Source organism: Alexandromys fortis, unplaced genomic scaffold, assembly GCF_014885135.2.
Source record: "Alexandromys fortis isolate MF-2015 unplaced genomic scaffold, M_Fortis_MF-2015_v1.1 scaffold_6, whole genome shotgun sequence".
NCBI classification, from domain to species: Eukaryota; Metazoa; Chordata; class Mammalia; order Rodentia; family Cricetidae; genus Alexandromys; species Alexandromys fortis.
This window is the reverse complement of record NW_026067902.1, coordinates 846,896-867,620: the sequence shown is the minus strand read 5'-3', so window position 1 is coordinate 867,620 and position 20,725 is coordinate 846,896. Positions and strand designations below refer to the sequence as shown.

Here is a 20,725-nt window from a genome sequence, read left to right as displayed (position 1 = left end):
TCCTGGCCAAATTTCATGTGAGGCTTGTATTTCCTGCTACGAAAAAAGCCTTAAGTCCAAGCAGAAAGCATTCACTATTTAACCTATGAGTGTAGCTTGCTGCCCCAGTCCATATTACAGTTCTCAGGGTTCACAGTTGGGTAAGATTGCTGATGACTTTTCCTCTGGCAGCCTGCATAGCACCTTCCAGTACTGGGAGAGATAGCCAGCAGAAAGGAGGCTTCCTGGTCATTACCAAATTGATTTCTCTATCTCCTTTGAGCAATATATGTATTGTCTTCAGCAATAGTAGGCAACCAAGAGCAACGACAACAGATTGTATTGTTTTACGGTTTCCAGATCACCTTTGACCAGCAACACATAAGGATTTATCACAAATCTGGCTGGCACAAGAATTTTTATTTGGCATCCTGTTGCTTCTGGGATGAATATAATTCCCTAAGCTGGATAACTCCAACAACTAAACTTTTTCATATGAATATATATATATATATGATGCTTATGAAATAATAGGCTTTTCCAAGCATTTTCAACCTTCAGTGTTAGATTTTATCCACAAATACAGTAAATATTTGGCTCAATCTCCAGAGCCAATCATGGTTACTCATATTACTTAACAAGGGATTCTTATTAATTTCCATTTGGCATTAGAGATAGGGATGTAAATGAAGTAGCACTGTGTCCTGGGACAGAGGCAGTTCGACTCCACTTAGACCTGAGATACCCATAATGTTTTGTTTGATGATGTATCAAACACTAGAGGAACACCTCCAGCTTGTAGAAACACAGAGGGATTTCTTGGGATGTTTCTTCAAGAGCTGGTGACACTAGTGCTAGGGTTGAAGTCAGAAGGCAGTCATGAAGAACACCTCCACTCAGTAAGAGAGAATATCTCTTCATCGTAGCAGACAGAAACCAAAGGAAAAAGGCTGGACACAGACAATGATTTGCTGCCAGAGGAAGCCACCCACAGACAGATCCCTGGTTGTGCAGATCAGCAAATGCAGAGAAATTAGGCAGGACTAAGTTTCGTTTGGTGTTCTTTCTCCATACCAATAAGTGGAGAAACAGATGGAGAAAGAATACTGCTCTTAGTGTTCTATAGAATCTGTATTAGTAATGTATATCATATATTATATCAGATATAATATATCTTAATAACCTATATTCTTATACTGTTTCGTACCCCCAAATCTCTTCAATTCATCTATCTGAGTCAAGTTGTAGGACAGAAATTTTAACAGTTTTTAAGCAAATAATTAAAGGTCCAAGGATAAGATATCTATAGTAATCATACAAAAACAGGATGAAATATGAACTGAGGCTATCAGTGATGGAGTAAATAAATTATAGGGATTAACTGAAATCATTCTGCAACATAAAAAACAATATTAACATGCAAGAATTACAAATATCATTGTTCTGAGAGCCATCCATCTAAAAAATTTTCAAGTAACTGGATTGGAAAATATGTTTTATAGTCCTAAGAAAATGTTTAATGTTGTAAACTGAGTAACAGCAGATCTGCCCCATAAGTGAAAAAGACATATTTTGCATTTCTAGTGAGTTCAAATTGCTTTGGACACTCTAAGGACTGCCGGACACTAGATAGCATGACTGACTTTCTCAAAGAACAGGGATCTTTGGGACAAACACATATGCCTGGAAGATGATATCTGTCAATGGAAAATGACAAGCAGCTAAGAGACACCCAGAAAATCAACGAAGTGAGTCAGTTTTGATTATTGAACATATCCTGACACATGTTGCTCCCCCATCTTGAAGCCAAGGAAAGGTTACGTTAGTAGAAGTCATGGAGAAGCATTTATTTCATTTCTCTTCACTTCCCACACTAGCTCCACAAAAATGTGTGATTTCTCTCTCGTCTTTCTTCCCCTGCACACACAAAGGTGACAACCGGATGTACGGTAGAAGTACATCGTTTGCACAAAACCGCCAAACCCTATGCACTGATGCACCCAATAGCGCTAATAGTCACGAAGACCATTAGAGCACTATTAAGTGCTCTAACTCACAAGTTCGCAACAGAGACAATGCTTAGAATGCCACAGGCATTGCCTATGCTAACAAGTGCTCATCTCACCTTAGTGATCTGTCCACTCTTGAAAAGAAAATAAAAAGCAAACCACCTGTTTAGTTTAAGCACATGCCCACTTGAGGACATCCCTTCAACTTTAATTGCAGCTTTCGGTGTAGACACGAATGCTTTCATTTTTCAGATCTTCGGAATGAACGCATCTTTTTGACACAGGATTCCACAGGAAAGGATGCACTGGGGACACATTTCACACCTAAAGGTTCAGCTGCGGTGCTAGCATTACCAGTAATGTGCAACGTGCTGAAATCTGTGTTCAGTTCAGATTCCCCTTAACCATTAGCATGTAAATACTCTATCCTGCCCCTGTAACAAAGCTTCCTGACCAGTCCTTGTTCTTGAATTCCAGTTATCAAGTAATCTTATGCTTCTTGCCAAGGGGGTTGAAGCTTCATATAGGAAATGTGTAGTTTCATTAATTCAAGCTTCTGAAGAAAAGACCAGCTTGGAATAGCAATATGTCTAAATTCAAACATATTTTAAAAAATAAAGCGTCAGCTATTCAAGTTTCCCTGGGAATAAGTAGTTTCTAATGAATTTATATCAAGTGGATATCATGGGTTTTTTTTTTTTTTTTTTTGATTTTTCAAGNTTTTTTTTTTTTTTTTGGTTCCTGTCCTGGAACTAGCTCTTGTAGATGGCTGGCCTCGAACTCACAGAAATCCGTCTGCCTCTGCCTCCCGAGTGCTGGGATTAAAGGCGTGCGCCACCACCGCCCGGCCCTGGTTATTTTTTTTAAGTGACCTCAGTGGTAGGGTACTTTTCTGGCATGTACAGGTTCTACTACCACAAAAGATGTTTTTAATGACACAACTTTATGCAAATCAATGCTACAAACATATTTATAATCAATTGGTTTCATTATATAAGTTACGAAGATTCCCACTTCAATTATTTTGCTATATAGCAAATCCATTATTCATAAATGCTGCCAGTTCCTTTTAGGATAAATTATTGCAAATTCTGATTAATGAAATGTCCTTGCATTACTCTCAAGCCACTTTAAGGGTCCTTGTAAGGTGAGGGGTACTCTCAGAAAAATTGTTTGAGAGTAGAAAAGTGAAAATATATCTTGGTTTCTGAAAGCTTTTTGGCAATTCCCTGAGACCTAATAGAGTCCTGACAAGGTAATTGTCCTTTCTCTCACAGCATTAGGAGTTACACCCAAGCCATATTTCAACAAGTACAGATATCTCCAAAAGTGTGGAAATTGGCCTTGCAGGTTCAGCAAAATCAAGCAAGTATAATAATGTCAAATGCAATATGCCAATAATTTTACATCAGTACAGTAAATGCCCGAAAAGAGACACCACCTGGAGAGTCCCAGAAGTTGACAATTTGCAGATTAACATCTTCCTCCTCTCTACTCCAGAAGATAAAACACACAGTCCAGGCATAGTTGTGACTTGCTGCTCAACACTGCTAGGAAATCAAAACTAGGAATAATTCTCCTAGGTATAACTAAAGAGTGTATTGCATTATGCCAGATTTCTCACAGCTAAAACCAGAGCCCTACTCATTTGATGGTCACGAAGTAATCCAGGGGTTTTCTAATCTGTACTCCTGCAAATTAAGGGTAATGTTTCCAGTTTTATCCTTTTGACAAACATGATAAGAATTTGTGACACAAGAGAAGTATCTGAAATTATAATTCTGGTATCCATGAATAAGGTTACACCCACCACCACCTCCAGCTCCTTCTAGTACTCTCCACTCCATACCCCTCCCAGTTTTCTGTCTCCTTGACTCAGAATGGCCATCATCAGTAATACAAATAGTGGCATGCCTGTGGTGAAGGAGAAACATTTACAAACTTTGGGGAGAATGGAGACTAGTGTCGCTACTATAGATGCCAGTCTGGAGGTTTCTCAGAGAGCCAGAGATAAAACTATCATAGAACCTAGCAAATACCAAAGGCCATTATTTATCACTACAGAGACACTGGCAGATCCCTGTGCACTGTTGCTCCTTTTGCAATAGTAGAGTCAGTTTATCCTATTACCTGATAAACAGATAATTAAATATAGAATTCATAGACAATAGAAGTTTACTTGGATGTAAAGAAAAACAAATTCACAAAATTTCCAGGCAAATTGATGGAACTGGAAAAAATTATATTGAGTGCAGTAACCTAGTCTCAGGAAGACAAACATCACTTGTTATCTCTTATATGTGAGACTCACATTTAAATCTTTTGTTTTGTATATTTAATTTGGAATATATGTGGAAATCAAGTCATTAGATATGGGACTTTCAGGGCTGATGATTAAGGAAGGGAACGTAGTAAAATATGAGTAAAATGAAAATAGAGAGAATTCCGGAAACAAAAAGATTCAAACATGGAAAGGGGTGGGAGTGAGAAAATAAGAGAATGGGGAAGACTTAACTGAAATGAAATGATAGGGGGAAAAACTATGCAGAAATCTACATCTTGATAGTATAATACAGGTGGCCTGGAAGGACAGTGGGAAATACTCTAGGGTTAAAGATTTAAGTGAGTATGGAGATTGGGAGATAAGAGAGAATAAAGGATAGGAGATAATTTAACCAAAACTGCAAATTTAAATAAAAAAAGATCCATTGGTTAATTTTTAAGATGTAATATGTCTTTAAAGGAATTGGAATAGATCTATTCTGCCTGGGAGGACTGTACTGCTCCTAGGAGACATGAATTGCTAAATGAAAATCTCAATCGGGGAGTTTATTCCTGTGAGTTAGGGAGAGAGGCCCTGAAGTACCCAGAACAACATAGGATACTGCCATTGCCTTTAGATGCCCATCAAAACTAAATGGTAAGACCCTATTGCTCTGAAGACACCACTTAGTATGGGATTCAGGACATAGAGAAATCAACCTTGACTGTCAAGAAAACTCTCTCCTTGCTGGTTAGCTTTCATAGTGCTGACAGAGTCTAAGTACACCGCTGGGAGAGAAAAACATCAATGGTCTCGCCCACCACTAGGTCCTGGATGCTACAGTTTTGTTTCTTTTTTTTTTTTTCTGCCAGCACTGAGGACTGAATCCACAGCCCTCCGCATGCAATGCAAATATTTTACCAACTAAGATATATCCCTAACCCCATAATCAGAATTTCTTGTTTAAGGAATGTATTCTAGAGGCCCTACACACACACACACACACACACACACACATGCATGCACACACAGGCACAGGCACATACATACACAGGGGTTACTGTGCTAGTCAATTAGCATATTAATTTGTTTGATATTTTCACTGTCTATATGTACATCAAAATGCCATGATTATATATAAAATTACAAAAAGTAATCTGTTGGAAGATAGTGTCCTCTATATATGGCAGACAACTGAACCCATGAAACATCAACAATATGGCTGCCTAAATAAAACTTGAAAAATAAACAACACCAATTGGCATGCTAACAAGGATGGGGAAAATCTCTCAAGGTTCCATCCCTAGATAAAGATCTGTAGGCAATTAATGGTTACTGAGAAGGAGAGATCAGTCTTCCCATGGCTCTTCAATCCCAAAACACATATACATACAATCAACATCAAATAAACTCAGCAAGTTGTATATGTAAGTGTGTGTGTATGTGTGTGTGTGTGTAAAACAATAATAACTAAAGAATAAGAGTCCATGAAGTTGAGAAGAAATAAATGGGAAACTTGAAAGAATTGGAGAAAAGAAAGAGAGGGGATAAAATTGTGGCAAAACAGTACTTATGTATGAAGTTCTCAGAAAATGAAAAAGCAAAAAAGAGAAATTAAAAAATGAGAACATGAAGTGGAGACATCATTGGGTCAGTGTAATGGCTCTTCTCTCATCAATATCATTTGCTATGAAAATGTGCGACACTTCTACCAGCATCAGATTCTAATTATCTGCTAATGGCTTAATTTAACAAGATGTGGTGAGTGTCTTGTTTAAAAAGTCATCCAAAGTAGGTGTGCAGATCCAAGTGGCTTCTGTTTGACTCTGAATGCAGGCATCAGACAAGGGATCTGGTTTCTCGTCTTCATCTGAATGTTTGACAAAATGTAAAGTAAATCAAGAGGCAGTATAACCCCATAAACTTCAAGTAAAAGAACTGGGTACCCAAAGATTTCTGTGTGATGCCTGAAGCCAGGTTCCTTTAGGCAAAAGAACTGACGCTGGCTTGGATACAGGAATCCTCAATGTACGCAAAGTGGCACAGATGTGAACTGATAACGCAGCACCATTGAAACAGACAGATGGGGACAGCTGGCAGGTTTTCGTGGTAAATAAAACCCTGTGCTGAGGCCAAGTCTAGAAACAGTATGCAAACAGGCTATTATGGACCAAATGTGACTAGTCACAGTTCAGGAAATAGCTTCACACATGAGACAGAGGAATAATTGGTTACTGTGAAATGGACTTCTCAATTATACCCATACTCACTGCTATCAATCAACATTAGCATGTCAGGATGAAAGCCAGAAATCTCAACATTCTCACTGAGGGTGAGCCAGTCAGTATCACTAAAAATCCAACACAAGCATGTAGTCCATGCCCAGAATGTTGGTCGTTTATCCTGAATGTACTTTTTGTTCACTTGACTTATGGCAATCAACTCCATGTTTGGCATCTGAAAATATCACTTAGTGAGCTGGCAAGAGAGTAGATCCAGTTCATATATATTCTTTTATTCACAGAGCAAAGTTTAGTATCCTGCTGGATAAATAAAGCATCAAAGTAATAACAGGAGTCAAAGTGTACATAACACAGCAATTTGTAGAGCCACTGACATCAGCCAAATAAAAGCTATTGAGAATTTGTTTGTTCATTCAACTAGAACTACAGTTAGACTTTATTAGGATTCATAAAAGACAGTGTTTCTATATGAAAGACAAACTGTTGAATGTTACTTCTAAAACCACCAGGTATTTGGACCCCCATCTGCAACTTAACATCTTTCCTGAACGGAGTCAAGCCTGGTATCTGGAGAGAGGAAGCATATCAACTTCCTGGTGACTTCTTTGCTCCCTGGAGTCATCCTTCACTTTTAGGAATAATAAGAAACCAACACTTAATTAGTTCAAAAAAAGCCATATTTTTTACTAATCCATAAAGAATTACTTGTCTTGGGCAACCTCTGAAAGTCATGTCTTTGACATGTACAACCCTCAGTCGCTCGGCTGTCTGTTTGCCTCGCAGCAGGTCCCACGCTATCGTAAGGACTTGCAGTGATTCAACTGTTGTAGCTGAGCATGTGGGATAGCAGGTTTAGAAAGAACAAAGGTTGAGATTTATCTTCAGTATCTGTCCACATACGCCTGGGTGATTTGGTTGTGACACAGCTACTCATTTGATCCCCTGGGCAGGAATAATTTACGAGGAGAGTTACTCAGTTGGCCAATTTTGGTGCCTTCTGTCTTGAAGCAGAGTTTCTAAATATTTGTTCTTTGCTCCCTAGTTACCTTGTTGCTTCGGCCCCGCGTAGATCTTTGATCTTCCTAATTTCATCCTCTACTCCTTGGCTCATGCTTGCCTTCACTCTCCATAAAAAGACTCCATACAACTCTCGATACATACCGAATGTCAGCATCAGGAGAGGGTATTTTGTTTTTCCTGACTAAATATCTACTACAGCATCGCAGGCTTTGCTTTCCTGAGCACTCTGACTCTGTAAGCATCTGTGGAAGGCGTGGGTGTCATGTGCTTGTCTACACCCTGTGTGCTCCTTCTGTAATAGAGATTTCTCCACATTTCAGAATCAACGTAGAGCAATAACAATCATCACGGGATAACAATTACGTCATCTCCTGATGAGTTATCCTAGGGCAGCTCAGAAGGGCAGCAAAGAATGCTTCACATGTTAGGTGGATATGAGAAAGTGAGTGGGAGCCACTACTCTGACAGGACACCATTCTCTATGGAAGAAAAGCATGTGTAGAATGTCAGGAGAACTTAAATCCTATCTCCTCATCTCTTACCATCTTTGGGGGGCAGTAGCCAGAGACCACTCAGCTGTTAACAGCAGATCTAGGGCCAGAATCCACTCCCCTAACTTTTGATTGCCTACTCCTGGGACCATCCTCTTTGGAAGGCAGTGATTCTATTTAAATGTGAATCCAACAAGTGATCATGTGCTCACATTTTCATCTTCAAAGCTCATTTATCCTTTTTATTGTATAAGATATTTGATGATATAACATTTTATATCAAAATTTCAACCTTTTAGTAAATTTTATTATTGTTGTGTGTAAGAGATGTGTTTGTGTAAATTCAGGGATAACTCTGTGGAGCTGGTTCTCTCCTTCCACTCCACTGAATTCTGGGACATGAACTCAGATCATTAAGTTTGCACAATAAATGCTTTTATCATCCAAACCATGTCTCCAGTGTGACAATTTAACTTTTAACTGCTCCACTGAGCCTTAAGTAAGAATGACTGTACTGTGGCTTGTTTCTAATAACTCTAGGGATAAATGAATTCGTGTTTGAGAAGGCCACCAACTAGTTTATGTATAATACTGTGATTTCTCATAAAGACAAATGCTGTTTTTCAACTATCATCCTCAATATTGCATACAAAAATATTAAATCATTGAACTGACTGCTTAATATTTTCTAAAAGTGTATCTTTAACAATTTTGCCATAATAAATGAGCTAATTTACTAGTGAGCATAGAATTTTGATATTCCAGTGTGAATCATAATATATATTGGTAGTTACACTGAGGGAAGCATGTTTATAATGGTCCTAAACATTGTAACAACATTGTGCACTCTTAGATCTCAATAGCAGCTCTTCCAATCCTGTGGGTACAAGCTCCATCTCATCACTTGTGTGTTTTTCTGTTCTCAGACCTGAATTTATTTATTCCCTGAGTTGCCAGAAGCAACACACAACACAGTCATTCTGACTCAAGGTTTGCGGGGACAGTTATAGGCTTAAATTGTCACACTGGAGAGATAGCTCAGTGGATAAAGTCATTTGTCATGCAAACATAATCTAATCTATTATCGAGGAAAAATGCTAAGTAAAGCTATAATGCAAGAGCTGTCGCTTTTAATTTTCTAAAGGCCAAATTATTATTTAAACGCATAATCAATATAAAATTTCTTGGTATTATTTTTTTACATTCATATTACATCTGAGTGTGCACACTAAATTTTCCGTGACTGAAGTCAAATGAAATCCTATTAAAATACTGACATTGTGTTTAGTAAGAAATATTTATAAGTACTTTAATTTTAAGGTTAAAATGAAAGTAATGAAATTCAAATATAATTTAGAATTCAGTTCTTAAATTTTGCTGACTACATATAGCTAGTAGCTATGATGCTGGATCTAGAAGATGAAATGATTAAAAGCCAAATTCGGGAAGTATTAAACTGTGCTACCAGCAAGAAGTAATATGATTAAAGTATTTAAGAAGAGATCAGTAAACAATGATATAAAAGGCTATGGGCCAGGCATGGTGATACACACCTGTAATCCTAGCACTCAGGGAGATGAGATAGGAGGCTCACTAAGTTGAAGGCAGCCAGGGCTACGAAGTAAGAGGATGTCAACGAAAAGAAAGAGAAAGAAGAAAGAAGGTGGTGGGAAAATGAGGGAGTAAAGGAAAAGGGAGGTGAGGAGGAAGACAGGAGGAAAGGTCATGATAATTAAAACATATATTTAGAGAGGTCAAATTATCTCTGTTGAGTTTTATCTGAGAAATCTTTAAACTTTGGTTTTCTTATCTGTAAAGTTATGTTACCGGCACTAATGGAAGCCTAACATTAAATGAAATCATTTAGATAGCAGCCTTCTCAGAATATCTAGTATTTTCCAAGGTTCGATAAAGTCCACCATCATCATTAGTAGTTATAGAAGTTCTGGAATCTGTGTGTATTTAGGTGAATGACATCTCTAAAAGGGTTGTAACCATTAATTGTGAGATATAGGAATTGGGGGTGTGTTTTATAAACTTTATTCTATTGCATTATAAAATGCATATCAAAAAGGCATAAGTATATATAACGCAATGGATTTTTACAAAACAAACATACCTGTGTACCCAAAAACATCCAAATACAGAACATTCAGAGAAAGCCAAAATCCTTCTCATGGCCAAAAACAAAACAAAAAACAAACAAAAAAAAAACTATCACTCTCCTGACATTCAAAGATTATAGATTTGCTAACTGTATATAAATGAATACATAACCCACACTCAAAAGAGTCCAGCTTCTTTCATAAAAATGTATCCATTATAAAATACCAAAAACGTATTTTTGTATTTTATTAGGTTACATTCAACTGTATTTCCAAAATTAATACATTCATTTAATAACAAGTGGGCTTTTTGAGTTGTTTCTAGATTGGGACTGTGACAAAAATTCTTGCTATGCTATAGGACTCTGTTGAAGTACGCTTAATGGAATTTGAGTTTTTAAACTTAAAAGCGAGAATCACTCCTCAGGTAATTTCTGCTTAGGTACCTTGGATAAGCACAAGGAACTGGAGGAGCTCATGGCTAAGTTCTTGAATGTGGAAGCAGTGATGACCTTTGGGATGGGATTTGCAACCAACGCAATGAATATCCCTATACTTGTTGGAAAGGTAAGAAATTGTTGTTATGTGTCTTCTTCTGCTTTATGTATAACCTAATGGATACATAGACAATACACCTATGTATTATCTTAAAAATTACATCTTCATGGAAATCCTCTATCAGAAGCTTTGCCAAAACAGTCCTTTTCTCAAGATCAAAATCTTTGCATCAGCATAGGCTAGCAAATCCTCATGATCATCCCAGTTATTAAGTTGCCAAACTAAATATGGATCAAATGTTATCTTCAATAGTAGCTTAGACAATCTGAAGTTTTAAGGACTTGCAGCTGCATTTGTCATGTAGCAAGCACATACTAAGCATGACTTTAGACCAAAAATTTTCCAAGCCATTTGTTCATTCATCAATTGGCTGACTAATTATTGAGATTCCACATAGCATGGCATGAAGCCACACACAGGATATAAGAGGATGAACAATATCCCTGCCTTGTAAATTTAAGTGTTCACATTATAGTGGAGAAACAATATACTAAATAAAATTGGATGGGTGCTACAGGAAAAGAGAGCTGGCAGCTCTTCTTGAGATACCTTGCAGTGGCTATACTAGAATTATGAGAAGAGAGCATTGATATACTATCATTGATATTGTTCTTGGACCAATAAAGAAGGGATTGCATGTACAAAGCAGAGAGTGCGGAGGAACTGAACACAGGCTCATGATCCAAAAAGAGACCAACAATGAAAGCTTTTGCCAAATCACAAAGAACTTCAGAGCATAAATCATGCCAGAATGTTTAAGAATGTCCCTGAGAAAGAAATGAGAAGTGGGCTACATCATGTTAAATAAGCAAGATTTATGCTATTAAAATAAATAAACCAGATTTATGCTATTAAAAATGCAATGATAGCTAAGTGTGATATACAATCTAAAGTTGGATTCTGTGAATTTCATTAAAAAAATAAAGATAACACCATTAGAAGTATTAGAATAGTTAGGAAAATGATTAATTTTAGTGACATATTAGATGCTGATATATAATATATGTAACATTTAATAAAAATTTGGAATTTTGTGGCAATAACAACTGCCACATTTATAGTAATTACACAGCCAAAGAACACAGATGTGAGGTATCATGATGTTTACAGTAATTCTTAAATGTTTCAAAAGAAAAAAATCATAAATAGACACGTATTTTTCAGTGTGAAGATAATACAATTTTGCGGGCTTTAGCCTCAAAAACATAAAACATTTTGTATGTGAAATTATCAAAATATAAGGAGGGGACTCAATTCCAGGTGACCACAGAAAACAAAAGAGAGCCATCATTTCTCTTCATTTTTGGTATCCTTGAAAAGCTCTATATGTATGCATTTTAAATTTTTAAAGAAAAATAAATTTACAAGCATTATGGATGAGGAGCAGTATTTTCCACCCACCACACACTGACCTTCCATGCATGCACACTTTTCCAAATATCCAGTTTTTAACAGTAAAACACAGATGCTTCTGTCTCTTTGGGCTGTTAGCACAGGCAAAATGAGCCCACAAGATAAGAGTTTGAAATGCCTTACTGTAAAATGCCTCCCGAGCTTCCCGGAGGACTAATGAGAACCTTCCAAATAATCTAGCACAGAATCAGGTACCAAATAGTCTATAGCCCTCTGCCACACATCAGTCCTCCAGTCACAGTCTTCAATCCTTTAGACTCTGACTGACGCTTAAACATGATCTTTCTGTTGAAAACCATCTGTGAATGTTCCAGTAGAGACGCAGTGTCTTACAAACAGCTGCCATCTCCCTGAGCCAGCTAAAAGACTAGAGAGCTAGCTGAAAGATTAGATTTTTGTCCATATAAATACCAGCTAAAATTCAACCTTTTCAAATTAAATAGAGTCCAGGCTTAACAAGGGTTTTGGTGTCTTCTAGTTCCCATATGTTGTCTTTTCTTTTGTCATCTTGTGGTTTGTGTTTGTTTTCTGCCTAGGGATGCCTCATTTTAAGTGATGAGTTAAACCACACGTCTATCATCCTGGGGGCTCGACTCTCAGGTGCAACCATAAGACCCTTCAAACACAACAGTGAGTATCTGAGCATTTACCTAGAATACACTGGCTTGCTCCTAGGCAAAGGTCAAGGTTATTCATGATATTTTGTCCTTGCTTTTCATACTGGCAACTTAACCTAATGAAAGACAATTATGCTTATATTCAGTGCTGGCTTGTTAATCTCTGGTGACCTGGAACAAATGGCTGAAGTATATTAAACATCCAGATTGCTAAGTGTTACCAAAACACATAAATGTCACAGTTAGTGGTCTTGCGGTGTGGTCTCTGAAGATGTGATTGATACCTTAGGATGCCAATTAATTATCAGATGTGTCACAGTTCTGCCCTTCCTCTAACCTTGTCTTGGAAAAGTTCAAAGATTTTACATTTTGGGTCATGTGTAAGTAAAAAGCGTTCTTCTTGGTATAATGCTAGTTTTCCCTATTCCTGCATACAAAATGTTAATGTCTATATCCCCCTAATAGTCTTAGACTTTGTTAAAATACCCTTTTAGAAGCTAGAGAGATGGACCTGTGTTTTAGAACACGTGGTTCTCTTGTAGAGAACCCAGTTTCAATTTCCAGCACATACATGGTAGCTTACAACCAACTACAACTCCAGGTAACTAGGGTCCAGATATCCTCTTCTGACTGCAGTGGGTAACTTAACACACATGGTACACATACATACATGCAGAAAAAAAACATTCAGAGACATAAAACAAAATAAAAATAAATCTCAGAAGATTTTGAATGCCCTTCCAGGCTCTGTTTGAAGTGACTAAGTAGTGAAAAAGATGCAGAGGGCTATTCCTTCACTCTTTATGGGTCAGATCAGACACCATTAGAAGTCTCTGGAAAACAACTTAAAAGAAACAGGCCATGGCTGGAAGCACCTATGTTCTCTGATCCAGATGTACTCCTGATTTGTGCCACTTTCTGCAAATCCTTTCATCTTTCATTCAAAGTCCTCATCTGTAAAGCTAAGGAAGACGTTGACCTATATGACCTGTTAAAGCTCTGCTTCTGGCACATTTAGCACCAGAGGCTTCCTTTCATTTTGTGTGCATGCTCATACAAGTACACACATACACATGCACATACACACACACCCACAATAGCACACACATTAGCATACTTCCTTTTATTTCTTACGGCCTTTCTCTCTTTCTTTCCATTCCCCTCCACTTTCCTTGTTTCTTCTCCTCAGCACACACCTTCCTTCAAAGAATTCACAGAGAGTAAAAAAGAGAAGACTGGTAATGAGCAGGAAGGATTATGTAAAGAACAATTGTCTCATGAGAGAGGAGAGAATTCACATGAGGGTTCTCAAGTGAATTCAATGAGTCCCTTTTCTAACTAGTGGAGTGTTCAACAAAAACCTGCTCTAACTGAAACAGGGCTGGGGTAGGGGTGGATATTGTGTTCAGTGAAGTTGTTCTAATACCAGTAAAGACTCAGGAGTCAGATATTGGAGTAAAAACCTGATAAATCGAAGAGGTGGAGGAGCAGCGACGAGCTGACCTTCACTCCACGGTTCCCAGATCGAAGAGCGCATGACATCTCTTAACTTCCCTCCCTACTCCTTTCTGTGCAGCTTCCCTATTCATATTCCCGCCTTTTCTATGGCTAATTCCAGTCAACTAGTCGCTGGCTCTGTCCCGACTCAAGGGTGACTTTCATAACACAATTTCAGGGTATCAAATATCCCCCAACAGGTGGGAATTGACATATATTGGGAAACTACGTTCAGCGTCTGTGAACAGATTGCTATGATGGGGGAAGGACCAGGGCGAGGCACTCCAGAAGAACAAGACTGCAGATATGTGGCTCAAATCTGATATAGTTCAATGTAATTAAAAATAGGTTGGCCTCATTTTTTTTGTATTTGCAACAAATATTCAACTTTTCATTTTATTATTGATAAAATAAATCTCTTAAGTTATATTGATTTTCCATCTAGTATCACATCCAGTTTCACATTATATAGGTATTACTAAAAAAATTCATGTTTGAAATATACATTTTTGGGGGGATTTAAGGAGTATATTTGTGCTGGGTATGATGGTTTCTTCCAGGAAGCCTAACACTCAGGAATCTCAGTTAAGAGGATTGTGAGTTCAAAGCCAGGCTGATATTCATAATGAAGCTCTCCTGAGACAAGGATGAAGCCAAAGAAGAAACAGTAATGCTTTTACAAAGTGGCCAGTCAAATTCCTTTGGTGTTAGCACAAATGCAATGTGTGTCTTTGCATCTTTAGCATGACAGATGACTGATAGTAGAAGCTTATACCTGGAAATGAATAAGCCATATATACGGTTAACACAATAATCTCACTTCTAGAATAGACAGAGCTGGGCTGTGATTTATTTGGAACAAGTGAGCTGGGTCATTGTCAAGACTGATTACTTATTTCTTCATTTCATTCTACTAAAATGTAGTTTGTGGTCCAAACTATAAAATATAGGCATCTAGGGACCATCCATGGCAGATAAACGATTGTTCCCATCTCCAGACCAACTTAAAACAAATCTTTTAGTTGAAACGAATACATTGACAATATATAATGTACAATGAGAGACAGAAGACCTAAATCTTATTATGGATTTTTGTATGAATTATTTCATATTTGTATAGAATGTGCTCTGGTCACTCTCTACCCCTCCCTTCTTACCTCCCTCCCATTCCTGTCACCTCCTTCCTCCTCACGTGATTCTTTACAACATTCATGTCTTTTTGCTTTGTTTTGCCACCTGGGGAATGGGGGAAATTTCTAGGCAAGGCAATATAAAACAACCTTATGTTAAATAAGGTTGTCCAACCACAGAATACGTTTTGCTATGCAACTGTTTCAGTGATTACTCAGGGCTCACAGTAGTTTAATATAAAACTAGCAACACAAACCCCACCACACAAGCAGCCATTTAGTATTATCCTTCAAATTCTACTCACAGGAAAGTGATGTCGGAGAAGCCACATGCAAGAAGCTTGGACAGCAAAAAAAACAGCAACACTGTTAGTGATGGGTACATGGACATTTTATCTTCAATGGAATATTTGAGGTTTTCTCCATCATTTACATAGAATGCAGAGCAGAAAACCCCAAATTATAAACGCTTGATAAAAGCCAAGGACTTGTCTTGGCAATATTATAAAAGATTAAAACAATCCAAGAAAATAGTTTACTATAAAAGATACTGAAAGTTGTGACAAAAACACCTGGTCTTAGATGCTGAATGACATGAGATAATGTTATTCCTGGGTCAAACTGTAAACTCAGAAGAGAGACTAATAAACTTAAAAGTACTAAGTAAGAGTAATACGTCAAGGTGGGTAACTATACTACCTATCACCTAAGAACTTTGTTTGTAAATGGTTACAAAGAGGAGTGTGTAACCAAGAACATGTGTGGTTCATAAAGCATGTGATATTACATCTGGTTCCATACAGATAGATCAACCAGCCCTGTTATTGTCACATAAAAGTATATCTCTCTTCTTAGGGAAGGTGTAATGAACTATTTAGGGATAAAGGATATGATATATGTAGCTTAGTCTCAATTCAGAAGAAATAAATGGTGAATGGATAGATGATAGATAGATAGATAGATAGATAGATAGATGATAGATAGATAGATAGATAGATAGATAGATAGATAGATAGATAGATAGATAGATAGATAGATAGATGATAGATACATAGGTATAATATGTTGAAAGATTAACCTGGGACAGGTGAATGAGAATTTTTCAGAATGTCCCTATTCCTATAATTTTCCAAAATTTAAATATGTTCAAATACATTTCTATTTTAAAATCTTCAACTCTGCTGAGATTACAATTAGCATTAAATTTTTATTTTCTGCAAAGCTTTTTAATATTCAACCTATTCAATAACTTACTCTTCATGCTGCCTTCTTACTCCCAGAAAGTATATGACACTATTTATATTTATAATAAATGTTAGCTGTAGCTATTTTGTACCAGAAACTAGCAGTTAATTGAGAATTTACTATATGCCAGATGTCTAGTTATTGACACTGCTGCTCTATTTATTAATTTATTCATTTAGTTAGTCATGCAGAAAACATAATAAGATAGGAACAAATTAATAGATGAAAAGATTAAAGTTCAAAGGTATTTAAGAAACTAACCCACAATAATCTAGAGAAGAGGAACAACTCAAAGAAAGTATTGTGGAAATGGTATAGAGAGACTCGCTCTTTTGTATGTAAACTAACTTTTTAAAAAAATGATTCTACAAAGTAACAGTGAAATCTGGGACTGCCTGGAAAATGCTGCCCTTCTAATTGATTAGGATTTTGCAGTGGGGTCATCATCTACCACCTCCTAGTTCACAGACATCCATTATGAATGAGCTGCTATTGCTTAGTTTTCTGTGGAAGGCAAAATAATTGCCCTGAAACATACCAATGCCCTGGTTCCCAGAACCTGCCAATGCCTCATTACCTGGAAAGAAAGTTAAAACTACAGAGATAATTCAGCAGGTCAGTCATTAACTTTAAAATAAAACCTCTACGGGGGTCCAGTGTAGTATTATGGTCCCTAAATTCAGAAGATGAAGCAAAATGAAGGTTGTCAGAAAAACGCAATATGAGAAAGACTGCAGTTGCCGTTTTTAGTTTTGAAGATGGAAAGGGATCACGTCCTAAGGAAGGTGGGGCGTAGAAGCAGGAAAATATGAAAAAGCACAATAGACTCTAACACTTTCAAAAACATGGCCCAGCCTGCCAAAGCTATGAATTAGTCCAGGCAGGCCCACTGCAGCTTCTGATGTCCAGATTTGTAAAACCTTCCATTGTCCTGTTTTAGTCAATAATTTGGGCTATTTTCTTGCAGCAGAAGTAAGAAACAAATAGAAGGCTTTACTCCCTCTCACCAGTGCGCACCATGTTACAGTCACATCATGAAAGCAGCACCTTAGGGAGCAGAGCTATATACAGAGTCTTCTACTTTCTCAGGAGGTGAAGGAAGTGAAAAGGTGTCCAGAGGGGGAAAGAATTAGATGGGAACAACAATATAATCGATACTCATTTCTGCTGGCTCTGCTTGCAGCTTAGTGATACTCAAGGTAATAGTAAATGTGTCTGCCTCCAATACTATGATGCTTTACTCCTGAACACTCATAGATTGGAGTGACATAGCACAGGAGCTATTTAAGGTTAGATAGAATATGCCAACTTTGCATCTATAACACATGAAACACACCAGGTAAAAAAGCTAATAACACGAAAGACAGGTTCTTAATGACGACTGCCCATGCCAAGAAATTGCAAAAGACTAAGATTATGAGATTTCATGAAACCCAAAATTTGTTTCCTCCTATGGACTATATTCTATCCCAAGTTCTCTTTATCCCTCTTCCACTTGCATTACTTGATTTTCCCATGGCTGCCACAAAATACTTAGCAAAGAAACCTAAAGAAAGAAAGGCTGTTTTGAATCAGAGTTTTAGGGTGCAGCATGGTATGGGAGTCACCGCAGTAGGACATATTTCATCCACACTCAAGTGGTTATATTGCATCCACACTCAAGAAGCAGAAAGAAATGACTGATAGTATGTGGACGGAGACTGCTCTTTGTTTCCCAACTGCTTAGACCTGAATAATCACATAGAAACTGTATTCATTATAACATTGTTTGGCCAAAAGCTTATGCATATTACTAGTTAACTCTTATATCTTAAATTAATCTATTTCTATTAATCTGTGTATTACCACGAGGTTGTGTCCTACTGGTAAGGTAAGGCTCCAGTGGGTGTCTTTCTCCTTTGGCAGCTACATGGCATCTCTTTGACTCCACCTGCTCTCTCTATACATCTCTTCCAGCCTGGCTATATTCTGCCCTGCTATAGGTCAAAGCAGCTTCTTTGTTAACCAACTATAATAAAATATATTCACAGCATACAGAGGGGAATCCCACATCACCTCCAATTTTCTGTCTAATTAAAAAGGAAGATTTTAACTTTAACACAGAATGATTACATACAACAAAAGTTATCAAGCAAAAATTGTACTTACAATATTTAGTCCATTTACATTTGTCAAATTACATAAAATACTTTATCATCTATTCTATCTTTGTGAGTCTAACGTTTTATATCTAATCTATTTCTTATAATTATAACTATAATTCTTCAATTCCATCAAAGACTCCAGGAGGATATAATGTTACCTAAGTAAACAGGAAATACATTATAGCAACTTCCACAACTCTACAATTGACAGAGACATCTCACTTCCTGGACAGTCACCCAAAGTTAATCTGTAACATTGGGGCATCCATCTTAAACCTACAGGCCCATAGTATCTGGTAGACTTTTCCAAGAAGAAGGAAATTTCAAAGACAGTTCCACCTATATTGGCAGTTTGTCAGTTACTATCTTCTATGTCCTGCAGAATGTCTGGCAGACACTTTCATAAAGCAGGAACCCTGAGGGATCATCATTTTTCTGTGAGTCCTGCATGTCTAATTTATACAGCATACCATCAGCATTCCAGGCAAGAGCAGTTTCTTCCCCAATTGTCTAGCCTTGTCTCATTGAAGGCAAATTTCATAACAAGTTTCTTCAATGCCAATCAACCTCTCTGAAGTAATTGGTACTGCCAGAAGCAGACATGCCTCACTGCCAAGGAAAGTCTAAGTTCTTAAAACATTTTAAATGCCATATTATATACATCTTTGAAAATTTTGAAGAATACCTATCTGAAATATATGTCAGAAATCTAACTAACATGACCATTTAGTTTGACTATTATAAATGACTATCTATTAGTCTGTATTTCTTAACTATACATCACATTTTTAAATACCTTAAAGAAGAGAAGAAATACATAAAACAAAATTGGCCTTAAATTTTTATCAATAGACCAATATGCATACCAATGCAAAGTATTCATCTCTATATTATATCCCCCTTTATATGAAAACAAATATTTATAAGCAATATTTGGAAATTTGGGAGTAGTTCTCTTCAAACTGCTTCCTGCTTTTTGTTGGGTGAAGTATTTAGGGGGGTGGGTCATGAAGACCTTTTGGGGGGTCTTGGTTCATCAAACCATGTTAGTCTGGAAGGAATCCACAGGTTCTCATGATTTGTGAAAAGCAGAACCTCTTTTCTAAAGCAACATATCCTTAGACCCAATTTTTGAAATCAAGATACCTTTAAAATATATATATATATATATGTTGGTTTACATTAGCAGCCCCCAGGATCAAATATCTTTCTGTAGTCAAAAAAATTAAAGAAAACACAATAATATACACAATCTAGACTTTCTGTGTATATTCCATATTTATGTGACTTGTTTTTCTTTACTCCTTTAATCTATGACTATCTGTACTTTTTTATATTACTTTTACTTTCTCTTTGAAGTCTTTGTTTTGTTTCTTAAAGCTATTTTTTGGTAACTGACTATACTCTTCTTTTGCTCACTCTCAAATCTTAGTACATTTTTTGAGACACACTATGGCCCATTTAGAGGTTAAATTCTGTCTGAATCTGACTTTGTTGCATATTTGTAAACATTTTCTGATCAGGAGCATTTTTTTAAAAATGGTAAGCAGTTCAGTTGCAGCAGCCCTGGATGATGGCTCCTCCTCTCTTAGCCTTTTAATGTGGCGGAGGTACCTTTACCACCAACTCTAGTACCACAGGATAGGAGCCATGCTCACCACTTTAACTCTGGGAAGGAGTGTGCAAAACATAAACCCTTTTTTATCTGAGTGAAAGCGAAATCTGCTATGCAATGCACTGTGTGGCCTGGGGATATTGCTGTGCATGGCAGTGGGAATCTGTCATGCTCTCCTGTCTGTGCACACCTTGCAGACCTGATCTGGCTGCTTTCCCAGGCAGGGGTGCTGAGCTGCTGTTGTGCTCTCAGCTACTTTCCTCCTGACCCGGGGTGGGCATACAAGCACCTGGACCTGAAGTGTGTGGCGAGCCATGTGGGTTAGCCCCATGTTGAGGTGCCATTTTGTAGATGGAGGCTGCTTGTTTGTTCCAAGCCTAAAATAATCACACAGAC

At 37.3% G+C, this 20,725-nt stretch overlaps 1 protein-coding gene across 1 annotated transcript in view; it reads left to right on the top strand.

The window, feature by feature from the left end:
• The window catches only part of Sptlc3 (serine palmitoyltransferase long chain base subunit 3), a 123,026-nt gene that overhangs the window by 39,481 nt on the left and 62,820 nt on the right, over window positions 1–20,725 (top strand). The window contains exons 5-6 of the mRNA XM_050134314.1: window positions 10,553–10,677; window positions 12,618–12,711. Coding sequence (XP_049990271.1) covers window positions 10,553–10,677; window positions 12,618–12,711 — 219 coding nt within the window. The remainder of the gene's footprint in view (window positions 1–10,552; window positions 10,678–12,617; window positions 12,712–20,725) is intronic.